This window comes from Musca autumnalis, unplaced genomic scaffold (assembly GCF_047663935.1).
Source record: "Musca autumnalis isolate F117 unplaced genomic scaffold, ASM4766393v1 scaffold_3, whole genome shotgun sequence".
NCBI classification, from domain to species: Eukaryota; Metazoa; Arthropoda; class Insecta; order Diptera; family Muscidae; genus Musca; species Musca autumnalis.
The window spans coordinates 114,463,788-114,487,393 of NW_027411866.1; the positions used below are offsets into that span (position 1 = coordinate 114,463,788).

Consider the following 23,606-nt stretch of genomic DNA (forward strand, 5'->3'; position numbering starts at 1 on the left):
ATTACATTGGAAATATTTTGGGTTATTCTGGGCGCAAATTCCCCGTGATATTTCTCACTCTCTATTTTAAGTTGAAAGGGCAGAGTGACAAAACTCACGGGGAATTTACTTTCAGAATAAGGCAGTGATGTAGAGCTCTAAAGATTCCTGAATTTTTTACTTATGTACAATTTTTAAAGTAAGTACTTTACGGGGTTCGTTGTTACAACACTGCTACATTTTTCGTGTGCTACCTGTGAGTACTAAAATGATATTCCTGCCAATGTTCGAAGATGAGCTTATTGCTCCACTAGTGTACATCTCTTCCTCCGTACCTGCCTTTTACTTCGAGCTTTGCCTTTCTGCCGTTTCTACCTAAAGAGAAAGTGAGAAATCCACGTAGATTTGATATTCTAAAACTCTTTCAAATTTTCCTGTCAAAAATGTATCATTCAAACTTGTCCTTATATTTTCAATTATCCGCAAATTTTGAGATTTATTACGTGAGGAAATATCTTAAGACATTAATGTACACATTTAAAGTTTGTTTATTTTCTTTTCGTACAATGTGTGTATTGTTTTTGTTTGACCTCTATTTAAAATTAGCATAGAGTATAGTGTGTGAAATTTGATTTCATTAATAATAAAATGTATTACATTTGAAAAATAAAAGTAAAATAAAACGTACAGATATACTAAATTTAAAATGGCTGTTTTGTTGTTTACTTCATACATTCATAAAAAGAGATACATTTGTTTTTTTTATACATATACATACATATTTAAATCTTATTTAAATATTTTGTGATTATAAAAAATTACAAGGCAAGATCATACATCAAGTAGACTGATCTAATAGTTTTGTATTGTAATCATCATCGGTGTCGTCGTTTCGTTATATGTGATTTTGAAATGATGTTGATATTTGATGCAGTAAGTTTTTTTAATGTGTGTTAAATTTCGATGTTGCATTTTATTTTGGGTTTTTTCGATTTTTGTAATAATTGTGCCAATAACAACATTAAGTTTTAAATTACTTACAAACAAGCAATGGAAAAATAAAGTAAGAATTTACAAAAAAAAAATAGTAATATATTTGTTTTAAAACAACCAAAAACATTATACAAACATTAAAAACACATTAAAAATATTTAATATTATAAAATTATACTAAAATTTTTTGTTTAAATATAAAAATATTATAGCTAAAATATTTTACACACGCATATTAAAATTATTTTTTGTTTTGTTTTTCTTTTGTCGGTATTTTAAAAGGCACTTAAATTATAATACAAAAATAAGAAAAAAAAAATAATTGTTGTAGCAAATAATTTTTTCATATATAACAAAATGAATAGTTTCGTATGTGTATTAAAAGCTAAAACGTTTACAAAGAGATTGGATTAGTCGAGTTGTTTTCATCAACATTGCCTACTAGGTTTTTTTCTTACAACAACTATACATATTAAAATCAAAATTCTTACATTTTATCTTTTTTAAAAACTTTAAGTATAAAATTATATATGTATGTATATTTTTCTGATAAAAAAGACTTGCACTTGAGTTTCGTTTTATTTTGTTTTGAATGTAATTGTGTGTTTTTCTCTTAATTTTCTTCTTAATTTAACGATGTAGGAGAAGTGGGTGGAGAGATATTATTAAAATCTGGCTTTGGTATAGTGCTGATGATTTCATTGCTAATTGACTGTATAACACCAATGATTTCACGGAAAGTTGGTCGCATTCTTGGATTGGCATCCCAACATGGCTTCATAAGACGTTCGTAAACATTATTGGGACATAAATTGGGTTTCCGCAAACTAAAAAAAAGAGTACATTTTATTTTAAATATGAAACTTTCTTCTCAAACGGTTGAGGAAAAATTTAAGCAAAAAAGGTATGCCGCGGTGTACTATTGCAGCTTCGATTGATACTGCTTTCGCTGTGTTTACAATCCCCGGCCGGGTGGAGTTATCAATTACACAGTTGGTGATTCTGGACATCTAGAAAGTGGCCGAGATTTTTCGATTCTGAAACCCGATCAATCCGATAAAACCGCTGGAGAAACCAACCACCAGATTTCTCCTCTTTAACCTATAGCAGAAGCTTTATAACCCTTGTTGCTCTCATTGCTGAAAGAGTACTTTCAGCTTACTACCCACCTAACATCCTAGTTTCAGGGAGCTCATAGCACAGCAAAGGTTTTGCAGGAGATTACGAACAATATTGCGAATGGCCAAAATCAGCGGTGGCCGTCAGAGCGGACCATTGTGGCTCGATCTTTTACTGCTGATTTCCGACATCATGAATTCCACCCTTACAAAACAGAAAATATAAGCTAGGAAAAAGACCTCAAAGCATTAACTAGCATATTTTGGGGGCTGTGGTAAGGAAACATTGGTAGCGACATAAAAATCCAACGGTCGTGCCGACCTTAACTTCGGCCTTGACTTCCTACCTCATCGTCAGACAATTAAAAAAATTGCAAACATCCCAAAATAATGCGTTCGGAGCTGCAACGGATTGTGTCTTTTTCTTCGAACATGTCTAGTGTGGACCGGGTTGCTGTGAGTTAGGCAACATAATGTGTTGTTGTATAGGCAGTTTCTGCTAGTGTCCACAAGAAACCTTTGTGGCAAGATATGCGTCAGTGTGTATGCACATATTGGGGCCACGCAGTGCAGCAAGCTGCGCCCTCATGACACTTGGGTGTTTTCGAGCGTCCTGACATATACCCTGGCACGTCAGGAGAGATCTTTAAGATCTAGAGAAAGGTCAAAGGTACAACGAGCCTCTATCTATATCAGCGCCGATCCATTATAAAAGCTATATCGATAAATCGGATTAGTTCTGAGCATTCACTTTCAGTTAAAGTCTCCCTACTTCTGCTCGTCTATAAAAACGTTTTTCCCTATAAAGGCTTCCTTCAGCATGTCTATAAAACTCCCTTTAGTTCATCCATTGTCCGGTCGTCTATAAATACCCTATTTCTATCGTCTATAAAGACACTTTTCCGGTTGTCTATTAAAACCTATTTGTATCTCTTTTTTAAAGACATTTTCAGATGGTCTATAAATATTCACTTTTTCTCGTCTATGAAAACTCTTTTACAGCATAAATCTACGAATTTTTAAAATCCACAATTTGAAGGCCCATAGGTAGCCCTGACGGAAACATGATTTTAAAAATTAGTACTTACCGATCTCCTCTTTCTAATCGTGCTAAAAATTCATCTTGTGTTAAATCTATATTTGGATCAAGATTTGGTGATTCGCCACGGGAAAACATTTCAAATAATGTAACACCATAAGACCAAACATCAGATTGTGATGAAAATTTTGCATCTCTTTTGATGGCTTCAGGAGAATACCTAAAAAAATTACATGGAATGTTATTATAAAGAGCACATTTCCGATTACAACATGCATAAAGGGAGCTTACCACTTGATTGGTATTTCACGGCTACTGTGGGCCACATAATAACCATCGGAATCTGCTCGTTGGGCTAAACCGAAATCGGAAATCTTAACACTATCTCTGTCAACTAATATGTTGCGTGCGGCCAAATCACGATGAATAATGTTTTTGCTGGCTAAATAATCCATGCCCTGAAAAGAAAAAACAGAGGAGAAATTCGTAAAGTAAAGCGTGGAAATATCTGGTAATCATTAGTACGACATAAATGAGACACTAAACATCACTCCAAGTGAGTTTTGTCTCTCTGCTGTTTCAACATAAAGGAGGAGAGAAATCATGTGGAGTTTTCATTTAGAAAAAACATGGTTGATTTCAAATACATTTGGACTACAACGCCAAATTCTTAAGGCGCTGCTTTGTCATTAAATCGTATTTCAGTAATATAAAGTTGTCTGAACTTACCTTTGCAATATCCAATGCAAATCCCAATAGAATCTCGTTTGTCAGATTTGGTTTCCTCGATGTGAGATAAACTAAAAATGAACCACTTTCCAAATATTCCATAATTATACAAAATGGTCGTTGTATCCAGTGCTTTATTTTTACAATATTAGGATGATCTAAAGACTAAAAATAGAATGGGGTTTATAGCAACAATAAAATACGAGCTGGTGAATGGTTTATTTACCTCCATAATTTCAATTTCCCGCATAAAATCATAACTTAGCTGGGGCGCTCTTGCCGATTTTAGGGTTTTTATGGCCACATATTCACGAGCATTGTTTGGACTGTTATAACGCACCTCACCCAAATGTACGGTTCCATAATGACCCTCACCAATTCTCTGCCTAAATATAACTTTTCCATTTGGTATTTCCAAAACAGAATTCGCTGCATTGAAATAACTTGGGAAACTAAAGACATTACTCTCATTGACAAAACCATTGTGATGACGGGCATGGTCATTAGATGTTTCTTCTGGAATGAAAAATAAATATGATTTTCATTGAAAAATGTTCATGAAAAATATTCTTTAAAAATCCACGTTTGTTGTTGTGATAGTGGGTGTAAAATATTCTTTAAAAATTCACGTTTGTTGTTGTGATAGTGGGTGTAAAATATTCTTTAAAAATCCATGTTTGTTGTTGTGATAGTGGGTGTAAAATATTCTTTAAAAATCCACGTTTGTTGTTGTGTTAGTGGGTGTAAAATATTCTTTAAAAATCCACGTTTGTTGTTGTGATAGTGGGTGTAAAATATTCTTTAAAAAATCCACGTTTATTGTAGTGATAGTGTCCACGTTTATTGGTCTTATAGTCAGTAAAAAATATTCTTTAAAAAATCCACATTTATTGGTCTGATAGTTTGTCAAAAAATATTCTTTAAAAAATCCACGTTTATTCTTCTAATAGTTGGTGAAAAAATATTCTTTAATTATTCTGTTAGGGACACATCCCACAATAACAATATGGCATCGCATATTGCAACACTAGTGGAGTGGCATCACGTCTTACAACACTGTCAATATGGCAACACTCATAATCAACCGCCACTTCATTCTCAGTAATCACTCTCAGTAGTCTTGTAATTTCATCATATTTTATAAGTTAGTAGCTGTGAACGCTCATCATCCAATAAATCATTTAAACCTTTAGTATTATTAAATATTGTCTTTTATTTAACAACAACAAAAGCACAACATATTCCACGTTTATTGTCCTGATAGACGGTGAAAAATATTCTTTAAAAAAGTACACGTCTTATAGGCGGTGAAAAATATTTTTTAAAGAGATCCACGTTTATTGGTCTGATAGCCAGTGAAATTGTTCTTAAAAAATCCGCGTTAATGTTTGAAAAATATTCTCAAAAATTCATTTTGTGGAGAGTTGGTCCTTTGAAATTTTTCTTTAAAAAATTCAACTTAACGTTTGGAAAATATTGTCTAAAAATCTGTTTTGTGGTCCTTAAAAAATGTTCTTCACAAAATTTTGCGGACTTTTGAAAAATATATATATTTTTATATTTCACATTTTAGTAGTATTTTGGTCCTTGAAAAAATACTCCTTAATATACAAGAGGTTAAAAATCCACTTTGTTGGTCTCCTAGTACCACAAATAATAAATAATCAAATAAAGACTTACCCAACTCCACTTCAAAGTTGTCATCTACATTAACGCCATTCGATGATGATGATTTATCCATTAAAGCTTCTTGGGCAGCTATCAAATGCCTTAATATTTGCATGTAGTCAAATGTCCTCTCGGGATCCGTATTCCAACTATCCATCATAACTTCGAACATTTCCTGAGGACAATCATCAGGTTTCTCTAGAATACCACCACATTTATTGTAGTTTTGTCTTAGTATTTCTGTTGTTACATTGCCAATTGGTTTGCCGCGGGCAAATATTTCCCATACCGTTGTGCCGAAAGCCCAAATATCTATGTCAGGATCTTTTTTGGCAGCATTTAAATTTCGATGATATTCGAATGGTATCCAGGGGATTCTGGATGTCAAATCGGATGAAAATGGCGATTAGTTATACACAATAAAATGGTTCTTATTTGATACTTACTCGTCCTTACGATACGGTCGTGGAAATCCTGGCCCACATATTTTTGCTTCTAGCAATTTTGTTTTAGGATCAAATTTGGTAACATATAAATTAGAACATCTTAAATAACCATGGGTAATGTGATGATTTCTCTGAAAAAAAAGGATAGAGCAAAATATGGATTTTCAGGACAAATCCTGTGGTGGTTATGTCCAGTGGCTTACCAAATAAAATAAACCTCTAGCTAAACCATAAACAACATCGATTAATTGACGTAGAGAAACCTTTGCTTTATTGTCCATTAAGAATTTATTCAAAGGACCAAATTCGGAATATTCCATAACCATTGTATATGGTGAATCCAATGTGATGCCAAATAATTTTATGATATGAGGTGATTGTATGCGACTCAAGGTATTGGCCAAACTTCTGAAGAGCTGTAAGTCAAGAGACAACATGTGTAAACAGAAAGAAGCCACCAAAAAAGGTAAGTAACTATATTGGCTTACCGGAAAATCATCTTCAAATTTAAGTACTTTTAAAGTAACAGTAACATCTTTGTAACCATCATTTTGTATCCAATCGGCTTTCATTTTTATCATGCGCCCATTGTCACATTCACGTGACGAATCTGAAAGAAATACGACACAAAATAGCCATTACAAAAAAATCTCTAAAATCATAGAGATTTTTATCTTTATCTACTTACTGTGATACCATTGCAGATCCTTGGTTAGATCAAGAATTTTAACACGTTCTCGTTGGAGTTCAGCTTCGCTTAACTCCTTCTCAGTCTTTTTCGATTGCACATTTTTTGGCAAACATATCAACAGCAGCGGTGATCTATCATTATCGGATGGTGATATACGTGATTTTCGATCCGATTCGGTTGGTATGAATTTTGCCAGATCTGTTAATTTGTCAAATGCTTCCATACTACCATTATAATGCAAAATCCATTTTACGGTACGCACACATGGACTCGTATTCGATAAATTAACTTTTTTGGTTATTTTAAAAGTTTCCGTTTTGAATTTTAAAGGTTGTAGTCCTTCAGATATTCTAAAATTACCATGAAATAAATAAAATAAATATTTTTAAAAAATCCACCATTGTCTATATTAAATTGAAAGATGATTGAAAGCCTTCAAAACTCCCTCATTCAGAACAAAGTTAAACACATTTACTTAATGTGTAAACATAAGTGTAGCCTTCCTTTGTTTAAACTCCGATTATGCTCATCGAAATGCATAAATAAATAAAAAATATCTAAATACAAATAAATACAACAACAGTAATGTAAACAATCTTATAAATACCCCATAATTGTATCCAATGTATCAACCAATTTGTTTACTTACGATTTTGTATTAATATCAATATAATATGTATCATATTCTTTCTCACATTGACGAATAATATAACTGCCACATTTGTCGCCTTGTTCACGTATCTTGGCAAAGGAAAAGGCGCCGCTGAAATGAGAAACATTTTACAGAAACACACACACATTTTGTTGATAAGACAAGAATTTTTTGCAAAGATATATGCAACAAGTATGAAAACTTACCCAATTGGGCCATGACAGTGTAGTGTCATTAACTCCTCTAAAGACGGTGTTATGTATTGCATACACAGATTTACCATCCATTTTGTTGTTAATCTATGCAGTAACAAAAAAAGATGCAAAAAAGATGTTCACTTCATTAGAATTCTGTTTTTCTTGTTTTCATCCATTCATTCATTCTTCTTGCTTTAGTTATAGATACCTCATATAACCGGAGAGATAAGAAATGAAAGCTTCCAATTGAATTTTGCTGTCAAATTCAATGCGATAACCATTTGGCATGCCAGTTATTTCCAAACGGCAATTAATAGTATTTGGACTAACTCCACGTGTATAGACAGCATAAATGTTTTCCAGTTTGCTTACTAGAACCCACTGTAACGATACATAAACACAGGATATAAATGTCGGTTAGATTATAAATGAAAACTGCTTTTGTGTTTTCAGATGTTAGAAAACATTTTTATTTAAAACTGTTTATATGGGTCTAAGTATTTGGGTAGCCCTAATATAATGGTAATTACCGATTTCAGGTAATTTAATGTTTTTATTTTAATTTTTAAATTGGCTGCAATTTGAAACTTAATGTTTCAAGTTGTCAAACAAATTAATTTATTTATTTCATTAAAAAAAACAATACTAGGTACGAATGTAATTGAACATTCGAAATTAGTTATCTTGGCCCCTCAACCATAAAACTATTTTAAAAATACATAAGTAGATGTCCTAGCAAACAATAACTTATATACAATGTTCAAAATAGTTTGAAGGAATCAATTCTTAACGTGCTGCAAAGTATTGAATAAGTTTTTTCTTAAATACATTATTAGTATAGGAAAATATTCTGAGCTCGTGGGGCACACATTCCAACTCTGTGCAACCCGTACTAAGAAAGATCTTGCATAAACATCCTTATCAATTCTTGGTATAATCACCTGTGGTTTTCTGGAAGAATGGAAAAAGGAAAAAATTCTAGCTACAGACGTAGGCTTGTTACTCTTTATTACATTATAAAATACTAAAAGATTTCGGTAAGAAACGAAGTTATTAAAGGAACAACCCAAAAAACGCTTAACATGTTCAGAAATGTGAGATCTCATTGGGACGTTATATACGAAACGTACAACTGCATTAATAATTTTCCGTAAAAGTGGATACCGATACAACCAGATACAATTTCAATACCATATAGAATATTAGACATCAACAAGGCATGAGCTAATTGTTTTTTAGTATGAAGCGGCATATACAAGTTTGATGCATAGATTTTTCTTAATGAAGTCCAAATTTTTCCAGATAAGATATCAATATGGTGTATAAATGAGAGTTCATTGTCAAGAACAACACCCAAGACTTTATGGTGCGTATCAAACTCAATATTAGTATCAAGTAATGCAATTTTTAAATAAGGAGAAATATTTTTGACCATGCCAAACATCACTGTGAGACAATTTATTGAAGCCCAACATAAAAATTGACGAAGACATGTATTAATGGTACTTTCAAGAAATGATAAATTGTCATTGCAACCAGTAAATATTAAAAATATATCGTCAGCGAACTGGAACGTGGTGTAACATTCAGATTCGGTGTAATCCACTAAATCATTTACGTAGAGAATAAATAAAAGTGGCCCTAATACTGACCCTTGCGAAATGCCACTGTAAAGACGAATAATATCGGACTGATAGCCATTTGCAACAACATACTGAAACCTATCATTCAGATATGAAAGTATCAATCTGCATGCAGTCAATGAAAAATTAAATTTATCCCTTAGTTTTGTAATCATAAGGGCAAAATTGACAGAATTAAAAGCTTTTGAAATGTCAAGAGATACTAAAACATTTATTTTATTTTCATTCAGATTATGGCGGATAAAATCGGTTGCTTTCAGAAGTAAATAAGTGGTGTTGTGGCCTTGCCTAAAGGGTATGAGATAACAAACTAGATGTATGCTCTAAAATTTGGTTTTTTAAGATCACTTCCACAATCTTGGAGATGGCAGGGAGTATAGATATTGGACGTAGATCATCTGGTCCATGAACATTCTTGGACTTCGGAATAGGCACAGCCGTTTTCCATGATTGTGGATATGTAGAACTAGTCAAAATAAAGTTAACGAGCTGTAGAATAAGGTCTGAAATGTACGGATACACCAATTTAATGAAGTGTATGGGTATTTCATCAACACCAACCGATCTGGATTTTATCTTGTTCAAAGCCTCAGAAATCTCAGCATCCCTAACACACCGAAAAGAAAAGGAATTGTTTTCAGTGAATTGAGCAAAATCAATATCAATATCAGATGGGAAATTACTATGTGCAAAGAAATTATTAATGTCATTGACATCAATATGAAATTCTGAATTATCCTGACCTGTACACCCCGAATTTGTTAGTATTTTCCACATTCCGGCTGAATTGGTGTTAGCAAATATGCGAGAGTAGTATTTTCTTTTTGCCCTGCGCGTTACCTCCTGGCCTTATTCCAACGATTTGAAGTAGTATGCATTTTCTTACGAGTAACTGGCACACACGAAAAAAGGTCGACTAAGAGATTGGAAAATAAGGAACACTTTATGTTTACATCAACCGCACCAGAAAAATGATTGAAATCAAATTCTCTTATAATCAAGATACTCTATAAATTCAGACGGGCAGCGTACATCAAAATTTAGAGACGAAAATATAAGAGCGTGGTCAGAAACAGACGGACATTGAACTTGATTAGAGTACTTTATAGACGAAGCATCGCTAACAAGTATGACATCAATAAGCGAGGCAGACCTTCTACTTAAATCAAAGTGCGTTGGTCTGGAGTTATGAATTACTGACATATTGTGTCTGGTACAAATTGGGATATATTGCCAGTAGGCAAGTAGACCACACCAACTAAGACTTTCACATGGTCAAACATCAACTCTATAAACAGTGATTCACATCCTACCTTGGAAATTTGAAAAAAAAATTTATACGAAAGTCCATTCTGCACAAATATTCCAACACCTCCACCTCTGCCTAGAATTTGTCGATCATTACGACACAATCTGTATCCAGGGATTGAAACAGCATTGCTTGAAACTTCAGGTGATAGCCAAGTTTCCGTCACAGCAAAAATATGAAATATATTATCTTTAATTATATGCCTTATTTCATCAAGCTTAAGTTGGGGTTTAATGCTACGGCAATTTAAATGTGCCACATTGAAATCATGTCTATAAGTGTCAAGAACAGACTTGATATAAAAGTTATTGTTTACCACCGGACCGAGGTTATCATTAAAAGACTTCATAAGAAGAAAAATACGTTGGTGAGGGGAACCAAGAAAACATGCATACTAAAATTTTTATCAAATATAAATGCATAAAATAAATTCAATAATAATCATATTCACACAGCTGATCATAAAATAGCTTATAAGAGCAATTATACATTAAAATTGCCAAAAAGATAATTAGATACAATTATGAAATGTAGTGGTAAGAATCCATTAAGATGACGACTGCTCAGCACCAGTTAATAGCGATGTGCATTTGTTGGAGTCTGCATAGATATCGGTTCCATTAGGAAATATTAGTTTTGCCATCAGTTTATTCGAGTTTAGGATTCGAAATTTTGAAATGATATTCTGCCTTCGCAGCTTTCTACATATTGAATTGAGGTGCGCTGCACCAGGAGAGAAATGTTCATCTAAATACACACGGCTAGCCAAGTCACCACCATCACCAGTCATCAAATCACACACATTGAGAGCCCTCGTTTTGAAATACTCCCTCATAATAGAGTTTCGAACGGATACATTGTTGAATTTAACAAGTATTTGTGCTTGTTTGTTTATGTATGAAACACGATTTATATCTGGACTTGATAAGGACACATTAAAAAACGTAGCTAAAGCCAGAACAGGTGCAATCAAATCAGGCAATCCAGCAGGTAGCCCGCCAATTAAGATGTCGGCGCGATTTAGCCTACGGTGCAACACATTAATCTCAGTCTCAAGCTCAGATATTTTTGATGACGTATTAGTTTCAATATGTTTGATTTGTTCTCTGCAGCTATTAACATCAGTTCTAAGTTCAGAAAGACAAGAACACATCTCATTTTTAATATCATTCAAAGATGTTTTAATGGTGTTGAGTTCTGTTTCTTGGGCCAAAATGAGGCCATCAAATTTCGCACTAAGATTTCTTATATCCCTAGCCACTCCACTACTGCTAGTATCTTTACCATTAGTCTCACATTTGGCACATATGAAATGGATAAATTTCATTGCTTGCAATGTTGCCAAATCCTTCTCACTCAATTTTGCACAAGGACCATGCAGCCAGTTTGAGCAAAGTCGACGCATAATGCATCCTTTTGTTTTGGTAATCGTGCCACTACAATCACCACACTTCAGTGGTTTCGGCATTTTTAGTTGAATCAACAAGAATTAGCAGCAAAAGAAAAAACAGCGAACAACAACAGCAGTATCCAAATCGGGAATTAGTAAACAGCAATAAGCAGCTACAACAACAATAGTATCCAGAACAGGAATAAGTAAACAGCAAAAATTATGCAATAACTCAGGTTCTTAAATAATTGCGTGCAGTAAAAAGTTTGGTAATAAATGGTATTCCATGCAATACTTCACAATTGCCAAGTAAACATTTAATATCACAAGTTGTGGAAAGATGCAAGGGCAATTTTAAATAGAAAATATCACTTTAAGTAAATGATCAGCTGCGATGATTAAAACACACGACTACTCAGGCATAGCGTTGCCAAAAATTAAGACGGAAGGCCACACTTTGGTAAAGTCCGTGTATAACGGTACGTCCCGAAATGTAACTACAGGGTGCGGCTAAAGTTACCATATGACGTAAAACAATTGTAACTTCTTTGCTTGCGAGTATTTAACTTTTTCTTTTTTCCTATTTCAGAAATTAAACTTGGGAGAATATTTAAAAATGGAACGCTATACAATTGCGCAAAGAAATAAGATTGTTTTTCTATTAATTGAAAATCATCGCTCGATAATTAATACTCAACGTGCATACAGAAGATTTTATGGTGTAAGAACTGCTCCAACGGGTCCAACCATTCGTTCGTGGGTGAATAATTTTGCTGAATAAGGGACTGTCGGAGATTCAAGACGTACGGGCAGACCTCGAACTGGCAGATCGGCCGAAAATATTGATGCTGTGCGACAGAGCGTCGAAGAAAATCCGGAGACATCAACGAGAAGACGATCTTCCCAGTTGCAGCTTTCTGACCGCACTCTTCGGCGAATTTTAAAACACGATTTGCACCTCTTCCCTTACAAAATCCAACTAGTCCAAAAACTAAATTCTGAGGACTTCGTATTGCGCTTGGAATATGCTAGAGCAGTTTTAAATCTCGTTGATCAAAATGAAAATTTTTGTCAAATTTAATGATGACCGACGAAGCGCATTTTCACTTGAACGGTTTCGTAAATAAACAAAACAACAGATTTTGGGGATCGCAAAATTCCAAAAATCTTCATCGGAAATCTTTACACGCAATTCGTGTTACCGTTTGGTGTGGCATTACAAGAAACACTCAACAAAGTTATGGAAAATGCCATAAAAAGAGCACATTTTTGCGTTAGAGAAAACGGTTCTCATTTAACTGATATTATTTTTCATAATTAATGTAAAAAAATAACATAAAATAATCTTTATTTTTATCATAAATTTTTTTGTTTTTTTTCATTCCATTCAATAGTTATTTAAAAAACAAATCATATAGTTACTTTAGCCGCACCCTGTACTTATTCCATTTTCAATCACAAGGCGGCTGGTTCTATGCACCGGCTTGATTTGGAAGAATCTGCGACCTGTGGGCCGTGATCGGTGAAATGTATGTGTGGAATGGGTGCACTTCCGAGGCTGGTCTGGTCTTAGCGGCCTCCAGGACTACAGTGATAGGAGTAATGTTGCAGCTTGCTGCGCCAGAACATCGTTGTCGCCGGAATAATATACACAATTCTGTCCAGTTCAGACCTATCTCGCTACAGCTTGACTCCAGTGACCAATACGTGGAATGTATAGGGGTAGCAGTAAAGTGTTGGACTTCCGAGGTAGAGTTGCTCAAAGTGTACATACCTGCGCTTTACTCCCATTTTTTGCGAATTTCTTGGGGCTAAGATGCATTAGGGTATTAAAAAGGAAGAGTATACCCTATTCCGTCCATTAAATACTCGAAAAATAAATGGGGTAAACAAAATGCTTGAGGCGTGAAGAGGTGAAGTGTGTCCCAGAACATACCCGTATATTTTGCACGGGGATGAGAGAAGATTGCCACAGCTAGCGAGAACGCCTGACAGCCGTACTTTTCTGAACCATGGAAAAGCTAATTGGCAAGGTTTCGGAGAATTTACCAATTAACATTTCACAGAGCTGCCCATTCCCTCAGATCCTCGGGTTGCTGAGAAAATTTTCCGGGACATCATCACAGCCACATCCGCTCGCGACGGGACTAGTAAATGACGTGATGAGCTTCGTCGTACGAACCCTGAGACCCAAACTAGGCGAACATAAGCGGAAATAGTGACTAGACCGACAACCTTAAGCAATACAACATTGGTACAGGATTAAGTAAATTGTTGACTACGGTTAAATCATTCTCGAATTCCCGGATCGGCTTTTACTTTCAACGGCGTGGTATTGACAGATCCGAAGAGGTGCGCGAGTTATTTTAACCGGCTGTTTATGAGCGAACCAAGCGTGATAGCGAAGAGTGTGCAACGTCATATATCGACGACTTTTGATACCGTCGACCGTACTCGAAACGTTCGACAATCAACTAAATGTTTGGACGCCAGTCGTTTGTGGAATTCAGTAATAAGAAGTCTAATACCTTTAGAGTGAAACAGAGACTTTTACAAGGCGGGGTGATATCTCCCGGAATGTTTAACATATACCTATCCTTCAGACGGTATGAAGATCGTGATGTATAAGGATGATTGCTCGGTCTCGACGTCGGGTCCTATCGTCGATGATATATGTGTTGCGGTAAATGCCTATATAGCTGACTTAGCATAGCTCTTCCATTTGCGGAATATGAACATATCCGACGCTAAATCCACAGCCAAACACTACATGATATGAGGCTCCCCTTGAACATTTTGGTTTTGGACTGATTCTGATCAAAAACTAACTACTTCCAAAATATTGGGTGTAACGTTCGATGGCCATTTACGACAAGATTATAAATATGACCAATGTCGTCAAGTAGCGGGTGCAGACAACGACCTCTTCTTGTTGACCTCTAGCAAAACAATTGACCGGTCTGTTGTAAGCTATGCGGCGCCAGTGTGGTACGCAAATGTTAGCTCTACGCAGTGGAAGAATGTTTAAACCACCTAGAAGATTGCAACATAACAGTAGTGATGTTGCCGATGCAGTATTCGGTTTGGTGTTACAAGCGTGATCATCACTACTACTACCTAGTAGACAGTCTAAATCCACCCAGGTACGTCGGGAGACCAAATACGTCTATATTGTTACAGAGAGTATAAACCCTGTAGCAAATGTCAATAGTGAATCTCTACTGACTTACTACTGACATTGTAACCGGTATTATTGACCAATTACAGACAACCTTAGGTATTTTCCTGTAGACATTTTATATGAATGTGTCATTCAAAAGTCATAGTATCCTAATAGTAAGTCAATAGACGTTAGGTAGGTTTTAGCCCGAACGATTCAACCGTTTAATATCTCTTCAATTGTTCCAGTCCGTGAAATCATCTCCTTTTTGTAGTTTGTTATGGTCCCTTTTGTTCATTCTTCTGGTCTCTTTTCCAGTATCCATGTACATTTAGGAAAGTTGTGAATAAAATTTTTTTCATCTGCAAACGTTATTTGGCAAATGTTGTAACCTTCAAACTATGACCCCGATAGAAAATACAAAAACGTGCAAATAGCCAAATTTCAATAACATATAAAGAATTTGTACAGTCGACTTGTTTTCTTGAAAATATTACAGTGCCATATTTGGAATTTCCAGTTATTATAAGAATAGTTTAATTTAAAGTGAAAAATTCGCATTTCCTTGAATGTCCACCACATTCTGATGAGTTTTTTTTCATTATTGATAACAATTGTTGCATCTTAGTCAATACATTGTCTTCTTCAGATCGATTATAAGCAAAATAAAAAAATAAACAACATCGATCTCTACAGCTATCCCTTGCCCCGCAATATTTGCTGAGAGCAATGCCCTCCCGCCACGACATCGAATGTAACATCAATATATAAAAAGCAATGCAAAATGTAAACATATAGTGATTGCAATATGTAGAATCTTACCTCCAAATTATCTTTACATGTCCTCCTCGCCACCTTTAATCCCGGTTCTGGACTATCGAATAAATCCAATTTGATACAAACTTTAACAGTTGTAGTCGCATTCGATGGAACTTGACCACCGCCGCCACCATCATTGGGCACTGCAGCCAATATATCTCCCGGTATAAAGTCCACAAAACCAACAAATGTTTCCAGTAAATAGTCCGGTGCAAGATTATTTAATTCCAAAACATAATTCCACTTGACACGCGCCAATTCAATATTTCTCTCTCGCAATGAACGAAATGAATTGCAAATTTTACGTTTTACAAAAATGTGGGCCTTAACCAAGGGGCGGGGTAAATAACGTTTATACGTCGATTCAATGCGTTCCACCGTGCCTCTTTGCTCTAAATAATCAATGTACATATCCACAGCCCCCAGACCCATAACATTGTCTTTTTTCTTGGGATAACGTATTGATGGTATACATTCATGGACCATATCATAACGCATTTGATTATAAAGATATTCATAGGCATTTGGATCCATACATTGCAGCTGGCCATCAATAAGTGGAACCTTGAAGCGCATACGAAAACAATATACCACACCGGCAGTTAAAGGCTGTCCCGGTAAACACCACTGTTCATTGTTTTCGTCATCGAAAACTCTCAAACCAAATAGCAGCCGGTTATTTGGCAATATACCCAATCTGCGACTTAGATCAATGCATATTTCTTCACAACTCGCAGACTGCAAATGATCATATTCGATGTATACTCGCTTGCGATAGCAATAAATACGATGTGTTACTATATCAGTGTCTACTATAGGTACATTACTCTGGCGCATTCTTTCCGTATAGCATTGAGAATTTTGTGATACGGTTGTATTGCTAGTTGTGTCATGGTCTTGTTCATGGTCGTGTTCAAAATCATAGCCATTGCCCAAAATGGAAGTACTACCAATGGAACTGTTGCCATCATCTAAAATGGTCATGGTCGTATGGGTAGTACCCGATGCATTTGAGGCTTGATTCATTTTGTTGTTGCTGTATTTATTATTTTTTAGAAAGGGACTATTCCCAAAACGTTCGTTTGGAATTTTTCAGCTGCAACGTAAAACTTGTTTATGTTGCCTTTTCCTTTTATGCACAAACGACGGCAGGAGCCATTCATAGACAATGACAAGCTTTCAATCATTTCAGTTATTCCAAAAAATTGCGATTTTTAAGAATATTTGCATTTTTATTTATTTGTTTTTCTTTATCACTCGCGCACGAAGCTATTGTGGAGAATACTTCTCAAAGATTATTGTTTCAATAAAAAATTTTTCCGACAATATTTTTTTGTTTTTTATTAGGGATTCGTAGACCGAATTCGAGAAAGAGAAAAGCAACCATCAAAAAGAGAGCAAATTAAAATCGGAAGAATTGACTAAAGAGGGGACCAAGTAAAGCTGGAAAAAATCGATGGCACCATCGATAATATCGAAATATCGATAGTTTTGTCTATCGACCGAAAATCTATTGAAATTATAGGCCATTTAGATATGACATCATTAGCCGGATTTAGCGCATTATCAGGTTTTATTTGCTAAATCCGGCAAAAATCTACCAGATTTCCCATACAAAAATAAATCGTCGTATTGAGTGGATTTGTTTTAAATCCGGCGTAAATCCGGCGTAAATAAAAGCTCAAAACAAATGTCTTTTTTATGTAAATAATTTAAAATGTCAGAATTTTTAAACAAGGCGAAAAAATTAAATTTGCTTTGATATACAACGTTGATTTTTATCAACCAAGACTAATATTTACAGCTTTGTTCCTTTACTTTTTTAATGGTAAGAGTGGTAAAAGAGAAAAGTGTCAAAATTGTTCAAAATTGCTCTCTCATGAACATTTTTACCAGAAAAGTAAGTCCCAATTTACATTAGGCGAGTTTACTTGCGGCAATTGTCAGTTTGTAGGTGAGAGAGAGTGCTGAGAGGCAAAGGGTTACCATATGCCTCACCTCTCTCTCCTACAAAATGACAGTTGCCGCAAGTAAACTCGCCCAATGTAAATTGGGACTAAAGGAACGGAAAAATGGTAGATCCGGCAGCAATGTCAGAAAAAAACATAAAAAATCAATTTTCGTATTTTATTTCACAGTTTTTAATTTAGTGTTGTCAGTGTTCGACGTTTTCTTCGGTTTTTCGTCCATTTTGTGAAATAATCGTCAAACAAAAGTCGAAAAATCAGTTCTGCCATTTTCTACCTGCAGAAATTTTGCTGGTAGCCTGTGGTAGAAGAGAAAGCCATTTTCGCTCTCTCTCCCCTCTCACTCTCTTAAAAATTGCTTCCAGTTTTGCCACTTTTCGGGGTTAAGGAACGCTTTGCAGGTTAAAAATGGTAACAAATGGTTAAAATGGTAAACACAGGTAAGTAAAGGAACACAGCTTACGATGCCTAAACAATAAAATAATTCTGGAAGCCACAATATAAAAACGTACACAAAAGTTGGAAACCAGAAAATTGGAAACTTTGTTCTACAAAACACTGAAGTAAAACATATGGAGTATGCCAAAATGCTCGTAAGGACTTCCTCTTTCATATTCCGTTGAGACTTTTGTGAACGTTTTTATATTGTGGCTTCCAGAGCCAATTTTCTGTCCTGACCACCAGTTGGAAATCAGAAAATTGGAAACTTTGTTCTACAAAAAACTGACGTGGAACATATGGAGTATGCCAAAATGCTCATAAGGTCTTCCTCTTTCATATTCCGTTGAGACTTTTGTGTACGTTTTTATATTGTGGCTTCCAGAGCCAATTTTCTGTCCTGACCACCAGTTGGGAACCAGAAAATTGGAAATTTTGTCCTACAAAAAACTGACCTGGAACATATGGAGTATGCCAAAATGCTCATAAGGTCTCCCTCTTTCATATTCCGTTGAGACTTTGTGTAAATTTTTATATTGTGGCTTCCAGAGCCAATTTTCTGTCTTGACCACCAGTTGGAAACCAGAAAATTGGAAACTTTGTTCTACAGAAAACTGACGTGGAACATATGGAGTATGCCAAAATGCTCGTGAGGACTCCCTCTTTCATTTGGCGTTGAGACTTTTATGTACGTTTTTATATTGTGGCTTCCAGAGCCAATTTTCTATCCAGAAAATTGGAAATTTTGTTCTACAAAAAACTGACCTGGAACATATGGAGTATGCCAAAATGCTCATAAGGACTCCCTCTTTCATATTCCGTTGAGACTTTTGTGTACGTTTTTATATTGTGGCTTCCAGAGCCAATTTTCTGTCCTGACCACCAGTTGGAAACTAGAAAATTGGAAACTTTGTTCTACAAAAGACTGACCTGGAATATATGGAGTATGCCAAAATGCTCATAAGGTCTCCCTCTTTCATATTCCGTTGAGGCTTTTGTGTACGTTTTTTTATTGTGGCTTCCAGAGCCAATTTTCTGTCCTGACCACCAGTTGGAAACCAGAAAATTGGAAACTTTGTTCTACAAAAAACTGACGTGACCGAAATGCTCGTGAGGACTCCTTCTTTTCTTTTATGTATAGTTTGTTTGTGTACGTTTATACATTGGAGTTTATTGTTTTAATTAATAAATAAATTAATTTTTTATATTCGTAGCTATTTTTCGTCCCCACAGTTGGAAAAAACGTATTAAATGCAAATTTTGGGCGTTCTGTGTCACCCTGCATTTTTCGATAACTTTTGTTATCGTTGCTAACTTCACGCAGGTTACACACGATCAGTTTTGACGGTCGACTTTTCACATTTATCGATAACTGTCCAACCGTCCAGCAACCCTAAAATATTTTGTGGTTGTCTGATGACTGACAAAAATGAACGGCTACACTGGCAAGCAACCGATTATTTGAGCAAAACTGACTGTCAAAACTGATCGTGTGTACCCCACTTTATGTTGGGAATATCGATGGTTTGCCAGATCTAATTTTGTGGTTGCCTGATGACTGGCAAAAATGAACGGCCACACTAGGTCCGTTCCAGAACAGCAAGAATCTACTAATTGTTACTATTTTTTCCGATAACATAAAGGAAAAAATGTTATCGTAGTAAAAAATCGTAGCTTCTTGCAGGTTCTGGAAAAGAGCATATAAAGCAACCGATTTTTTGAGCAAAACTTTCAGTCAAAACTGATCTTGTGTACCCCGCTTAAAGCAGAGCTGAAAAAAACGATGGCACCATCGACAATATCGATTATATTTTAAAAATTCAATAACGATAGTGATTGATTGCATTGTTTTCCTGCTTCATTTTTGACGTACTAAAAATAAAAGAATAAAGAAGGCCGATGAAATTTCGAACTGGGTTGCCCTTTTCTTTTTTATTCTTTTATCAGTAGTAAGTCGATGATCACACTGGCGAGTTCTTGTTACGAAAAATCGGAAGAGACAACATCATGAACACAGAAAACCATGTACAAAGGTTTCACTACCTCATACCCCTCGCCTATAAACGCGAAGTCGCCATGTTGAAACAGCGCTAGTGTGACCTTCGACTAAGCAAGGTAAGCAGGCAAGGCGGGTTATGTACGCAGGCCTTAATGCCTTGTTCATACTAATTTCATGTTCACACGAGCGTTTGAGCGTTGTTCGCCTCTCGAAATACGTACACGAATTAACACGTTTCCAAGACACCATTCGTAATTCAGAGAAACATAATTTATTTTTCCTTACTTTTTGCTTCCTCGTTTTATTGAGAATTTGAACACATAACACGTGTAACATATATTAAATCAGCAGTAAAAACACTAATGGGTACTTTACACGATGTGTATTTTACATATGGGTTGTCACTTTTTATATACAAAATGTATACGCAAAGTGACAACACATATGTAAAATACATATCGTGTAAAGTACCCATAAACCTTTCCTGCGAATTTATATTTTACATTTAATTGCACACTTTTCATTCATATTTTCCATTAATTCTGAAAATGTTGGTATTTTCTGTACATTTTTATATGTTTCTATTTTCAAAATTAGAAAATTATTATAGCTTTTTGCAGGGTTATAGTGCGGTTACACTACAGTTTTTTGCCGGGTTAACCCACTTTATGAGGATTTATTGCTTAATCTGGTCAAATCTGACCAGATTTGCAATACAAAAATTAAATCCTCTCACGACAGGGTTTATTTTAAATCCGGCACAAATCCACCAAAAATACAGTGTTGTATTCGGTATTTGTGCAAAAAAATCCAACTCTACTCAAAAAGTACCAAAAGTTGCAACTGTTTTTGCAACAGAGTTTGTCGTGTTTTACACGTTTACGACTGGCCGCATGAGATTTTATGGAGTTAATAAATCTAAAGTTATTTGAAAATCATAAAATTATTTATTTTTTTACATTAGACACTTTTTTAACAAAAAGTACGCTTGATACCATGATACAAAAATGTATCCCTGTGTGAAAAATATACCAATTCCTCTGTTCCAGAACCTACAAGAGGCTACTATTTTCTACTACGATAACATTTTTTCCTTTATGTTATCGAAAAAATTAGTAGATTCTTGCAGTACTGGAACAGACCAAATATGAGCAAAGAGGGGACCATATCTCATACGATAAATTGTAAAAGTGTAAAACACGACTTTATTAGTTATTTTGTATGTATACGTAAACAAACATCAGCTGACAGTTTATATCCTCGAAAAGCTAAGTGTAACCAGCAAAGATTAACCCACTGGATCTATTAGACCCAGTGGGTTAACCTTCAATAGTGTAACCGGGGTATTAATCTTCTCAATGAGGATTTATTTGAAATTTGGGTTTGTTGCATCCGGTTATATGTAAACGTACTATTAAGTGGGGTACACACGATCAGTTTTGACTGTCAATGGTAAGGGTGGTAAAAGAGAAAAGTGTCAAAATTGCTCTCTCATGAACATTTTTACCAGGAAAGTAAAGGAACGGAAAAATGGTAGATCTGGCAGCAATGTCAAAAAGAAACATAAAAATCAATTTTCGTCTTTTATTTCACAGTTTTTAATTTAGTTTTGTCAGCGTTCGACTTTTTCTTCTGTTTTCCGCTTTTTCGTCATTTTATTCTTCATTGTGAAATAATCGTCAAACAAAAGTCGAAAAATCAGTTCTGCCATTTTTACCTGTAGAAATTTGTCTGGTAGTCTGTTGTAGAAGAGAAAGCCATTTTCGCTCTCTCTTCTCTCTCACTCTCTTAAAAATTGCTTCCAGTTTTGCCACTTTTCGGGGTTAAGGAACGCTTTGCAGGTAACAAATGGTAAAAATAGTAACCTAAGGTAAGTAAAGGAACACAGCTTATTTTTGGACAACATTGATCATGGCACAATTACCCAGGTAGTGGCATCGTAAAATTTCGAATATGTTATGTCAAAACTTTCTTTATGTTGTTGGGGAAATTACAACAAAAATAATTTTTTTTATAAAGGGATTTGACTTTTCATATTCGATCAGCTGGTGTGATACCACTACCTGGTAGTTCTATCATGACATTGATTAAATTTTTCCTTATTTTTTGTTTGTCATCTGTTTATCGGAGTTGCCATCAAGTAACACACATGGTGTAATAATATAAGGTGTGTGCATGAATTACAACAACTAACAATTTTACAATAACAACATAATTTTATGGGAACTAAATGTCAATGGCAACGTTTGAATACAAGGGTCTTTCCAAAATAGTTCAGAAAAATTAACAAGAAATAAATAAAAAGTTGTAAAATTTTATTCTAATTGGCATCGAAATTACTCTATACATAATGTGATACATTCTACACTTCATATATTTATTGTGCGACACTGAATAGAACAGATTGGACATCTATTTATTACATTTTGGAATATTCGGGGTAGATCCTAATGTATTCTGACAATTCAGTTTATAAAAAAAGTTCAAAGCCGTATGATTGTCACTTACACCTTATATTATTACACCATGGTAACACATTTTACGTGCAGATGCCTATGCAAAATTCACAAAATAAGTATAATGGCAAACCTGAAATATAAAAGCTTTTATGAAATAGACGAAAGCTTTTAAGCGCTCGGCACATATGATGCGTTGAGCGTCGCGGTACAACAACACATGAAAAAAGTGTAAGTGATGCCAAGTTTTTTGGGAAACAACAATTTGGCTGACGCATTAAAGTTAAACATAATTAAACTTTTTTGGGACAACGTGTGTCCTAACGTGTCTCTAAACGGACCGTATGTGCCAAGGGCTTTAGATAAAAACGAATGGTTCGTAAAATTTTACAAGAACCAAATTTTTAACGTATACGTTTTAGTACGAACGGTTCGTGTGACAGGCAAGCATTTTTACAAAAACACGCTGTTCGGCAAGATTGTCATGCTTCTTATGTGTCGAGGCCTTAAGTCCCGGTCCACACTAGCGTGAATTTCATTAAAAAATTTCATGAAATTAGGTGTTCTTAAATCGAATTCCCCACTACAGCAATTTTATGATTTTACTCTACCATGTAGGTCGATCTAGAGACGCATAATTTCATGCAATTTTTTCAATGAAATCACTCTAGTGTGGACCGGAACTAAAGGTGAGAACAGAATTAGAAATGCATGCTTGTCCAAGCCTCGATTTATGTACAAGAGTAAAGAAATGCAAGATCGCATTTTAATTAGGTAGTACTTGGCCTTTAGTCTTTTACATGAAATCAAGCGTGAAGCAAGCAAGAAAGTTCATTATATTTGAACCTTAACATCATCATGGTTTTCTCTTTTGCCATTTTTAACATTAAAAAAGTAAAAAATCAAAGGCTGT

At 35.0% G+C, this 23,606-nt stretch overlaps 1 protein-coding gene across 1 annotated transcript; it reads right to left on the reverse strand.

The window, feature by feature from the left end:
* Positions 1-753: 753 nt before the first annotated feature.
* On the reverse strand, positions 754-17,221 carry hop (tyrosine-protein kinase hopscotch). The gene is made up of 14 exons (XM_073973968.1): positions 15,837-17,221; positions 7,721-7,893; positions 7,522-7,614; positions 7,313-7,426; positions 6,661-7,013; positions 6,461-6,582; positions 6,176-6,388; positions 5,973-6,103; positions 5,539-5,903; positions 4,085-4,374; positions 3,859-4,023; positions 3,421-3,587; positions 3,179-3,349; positions 754-1,799 (listed from the first exon to the last, which is right to left on the reverse strand). The coding sequence occupies exons 1-14, from the start codon at positions 16,857-16,859 to the stop codon at positions 1,598-1,600; spliced, it is 3,582 nt and encodes a 1,193-aa protein (XP_073830069.1). The 5' UTR covers positions 16,860-17,221; the 3' UTR covers positions 754-1,597.
* Positions 17,222-23,606: the final 6,385 nt, after the last annotated feature.

What these genes read in the sequence shown, in the direction of transcription:
- hop (XM_073973968.1), bottom strand. Translation starts at nt 16,859, where the DNA reads ATGAATCAAGCCTCAAATGCATCGGGTACTACCCATACGACCATGACC. An exon ending in CAACTTTGAAGTGGAGTTGG is followed by an intron (nt 4,375 to 5,538) that starts GTAAGTCTTTAT and finishes TTTTCATTCCAG; the next exon opens with AAGAAACATCTAATGACCAT. An exon ending in TTGCATTGGATATTGCAAAG is followed by an intron (nt 3,588 to 3,858) that starts GTAAGTTCAGAC and finishes TTTTCTTTTCAG; the next exon opens with GGCATGGATTATTTAGCCAG.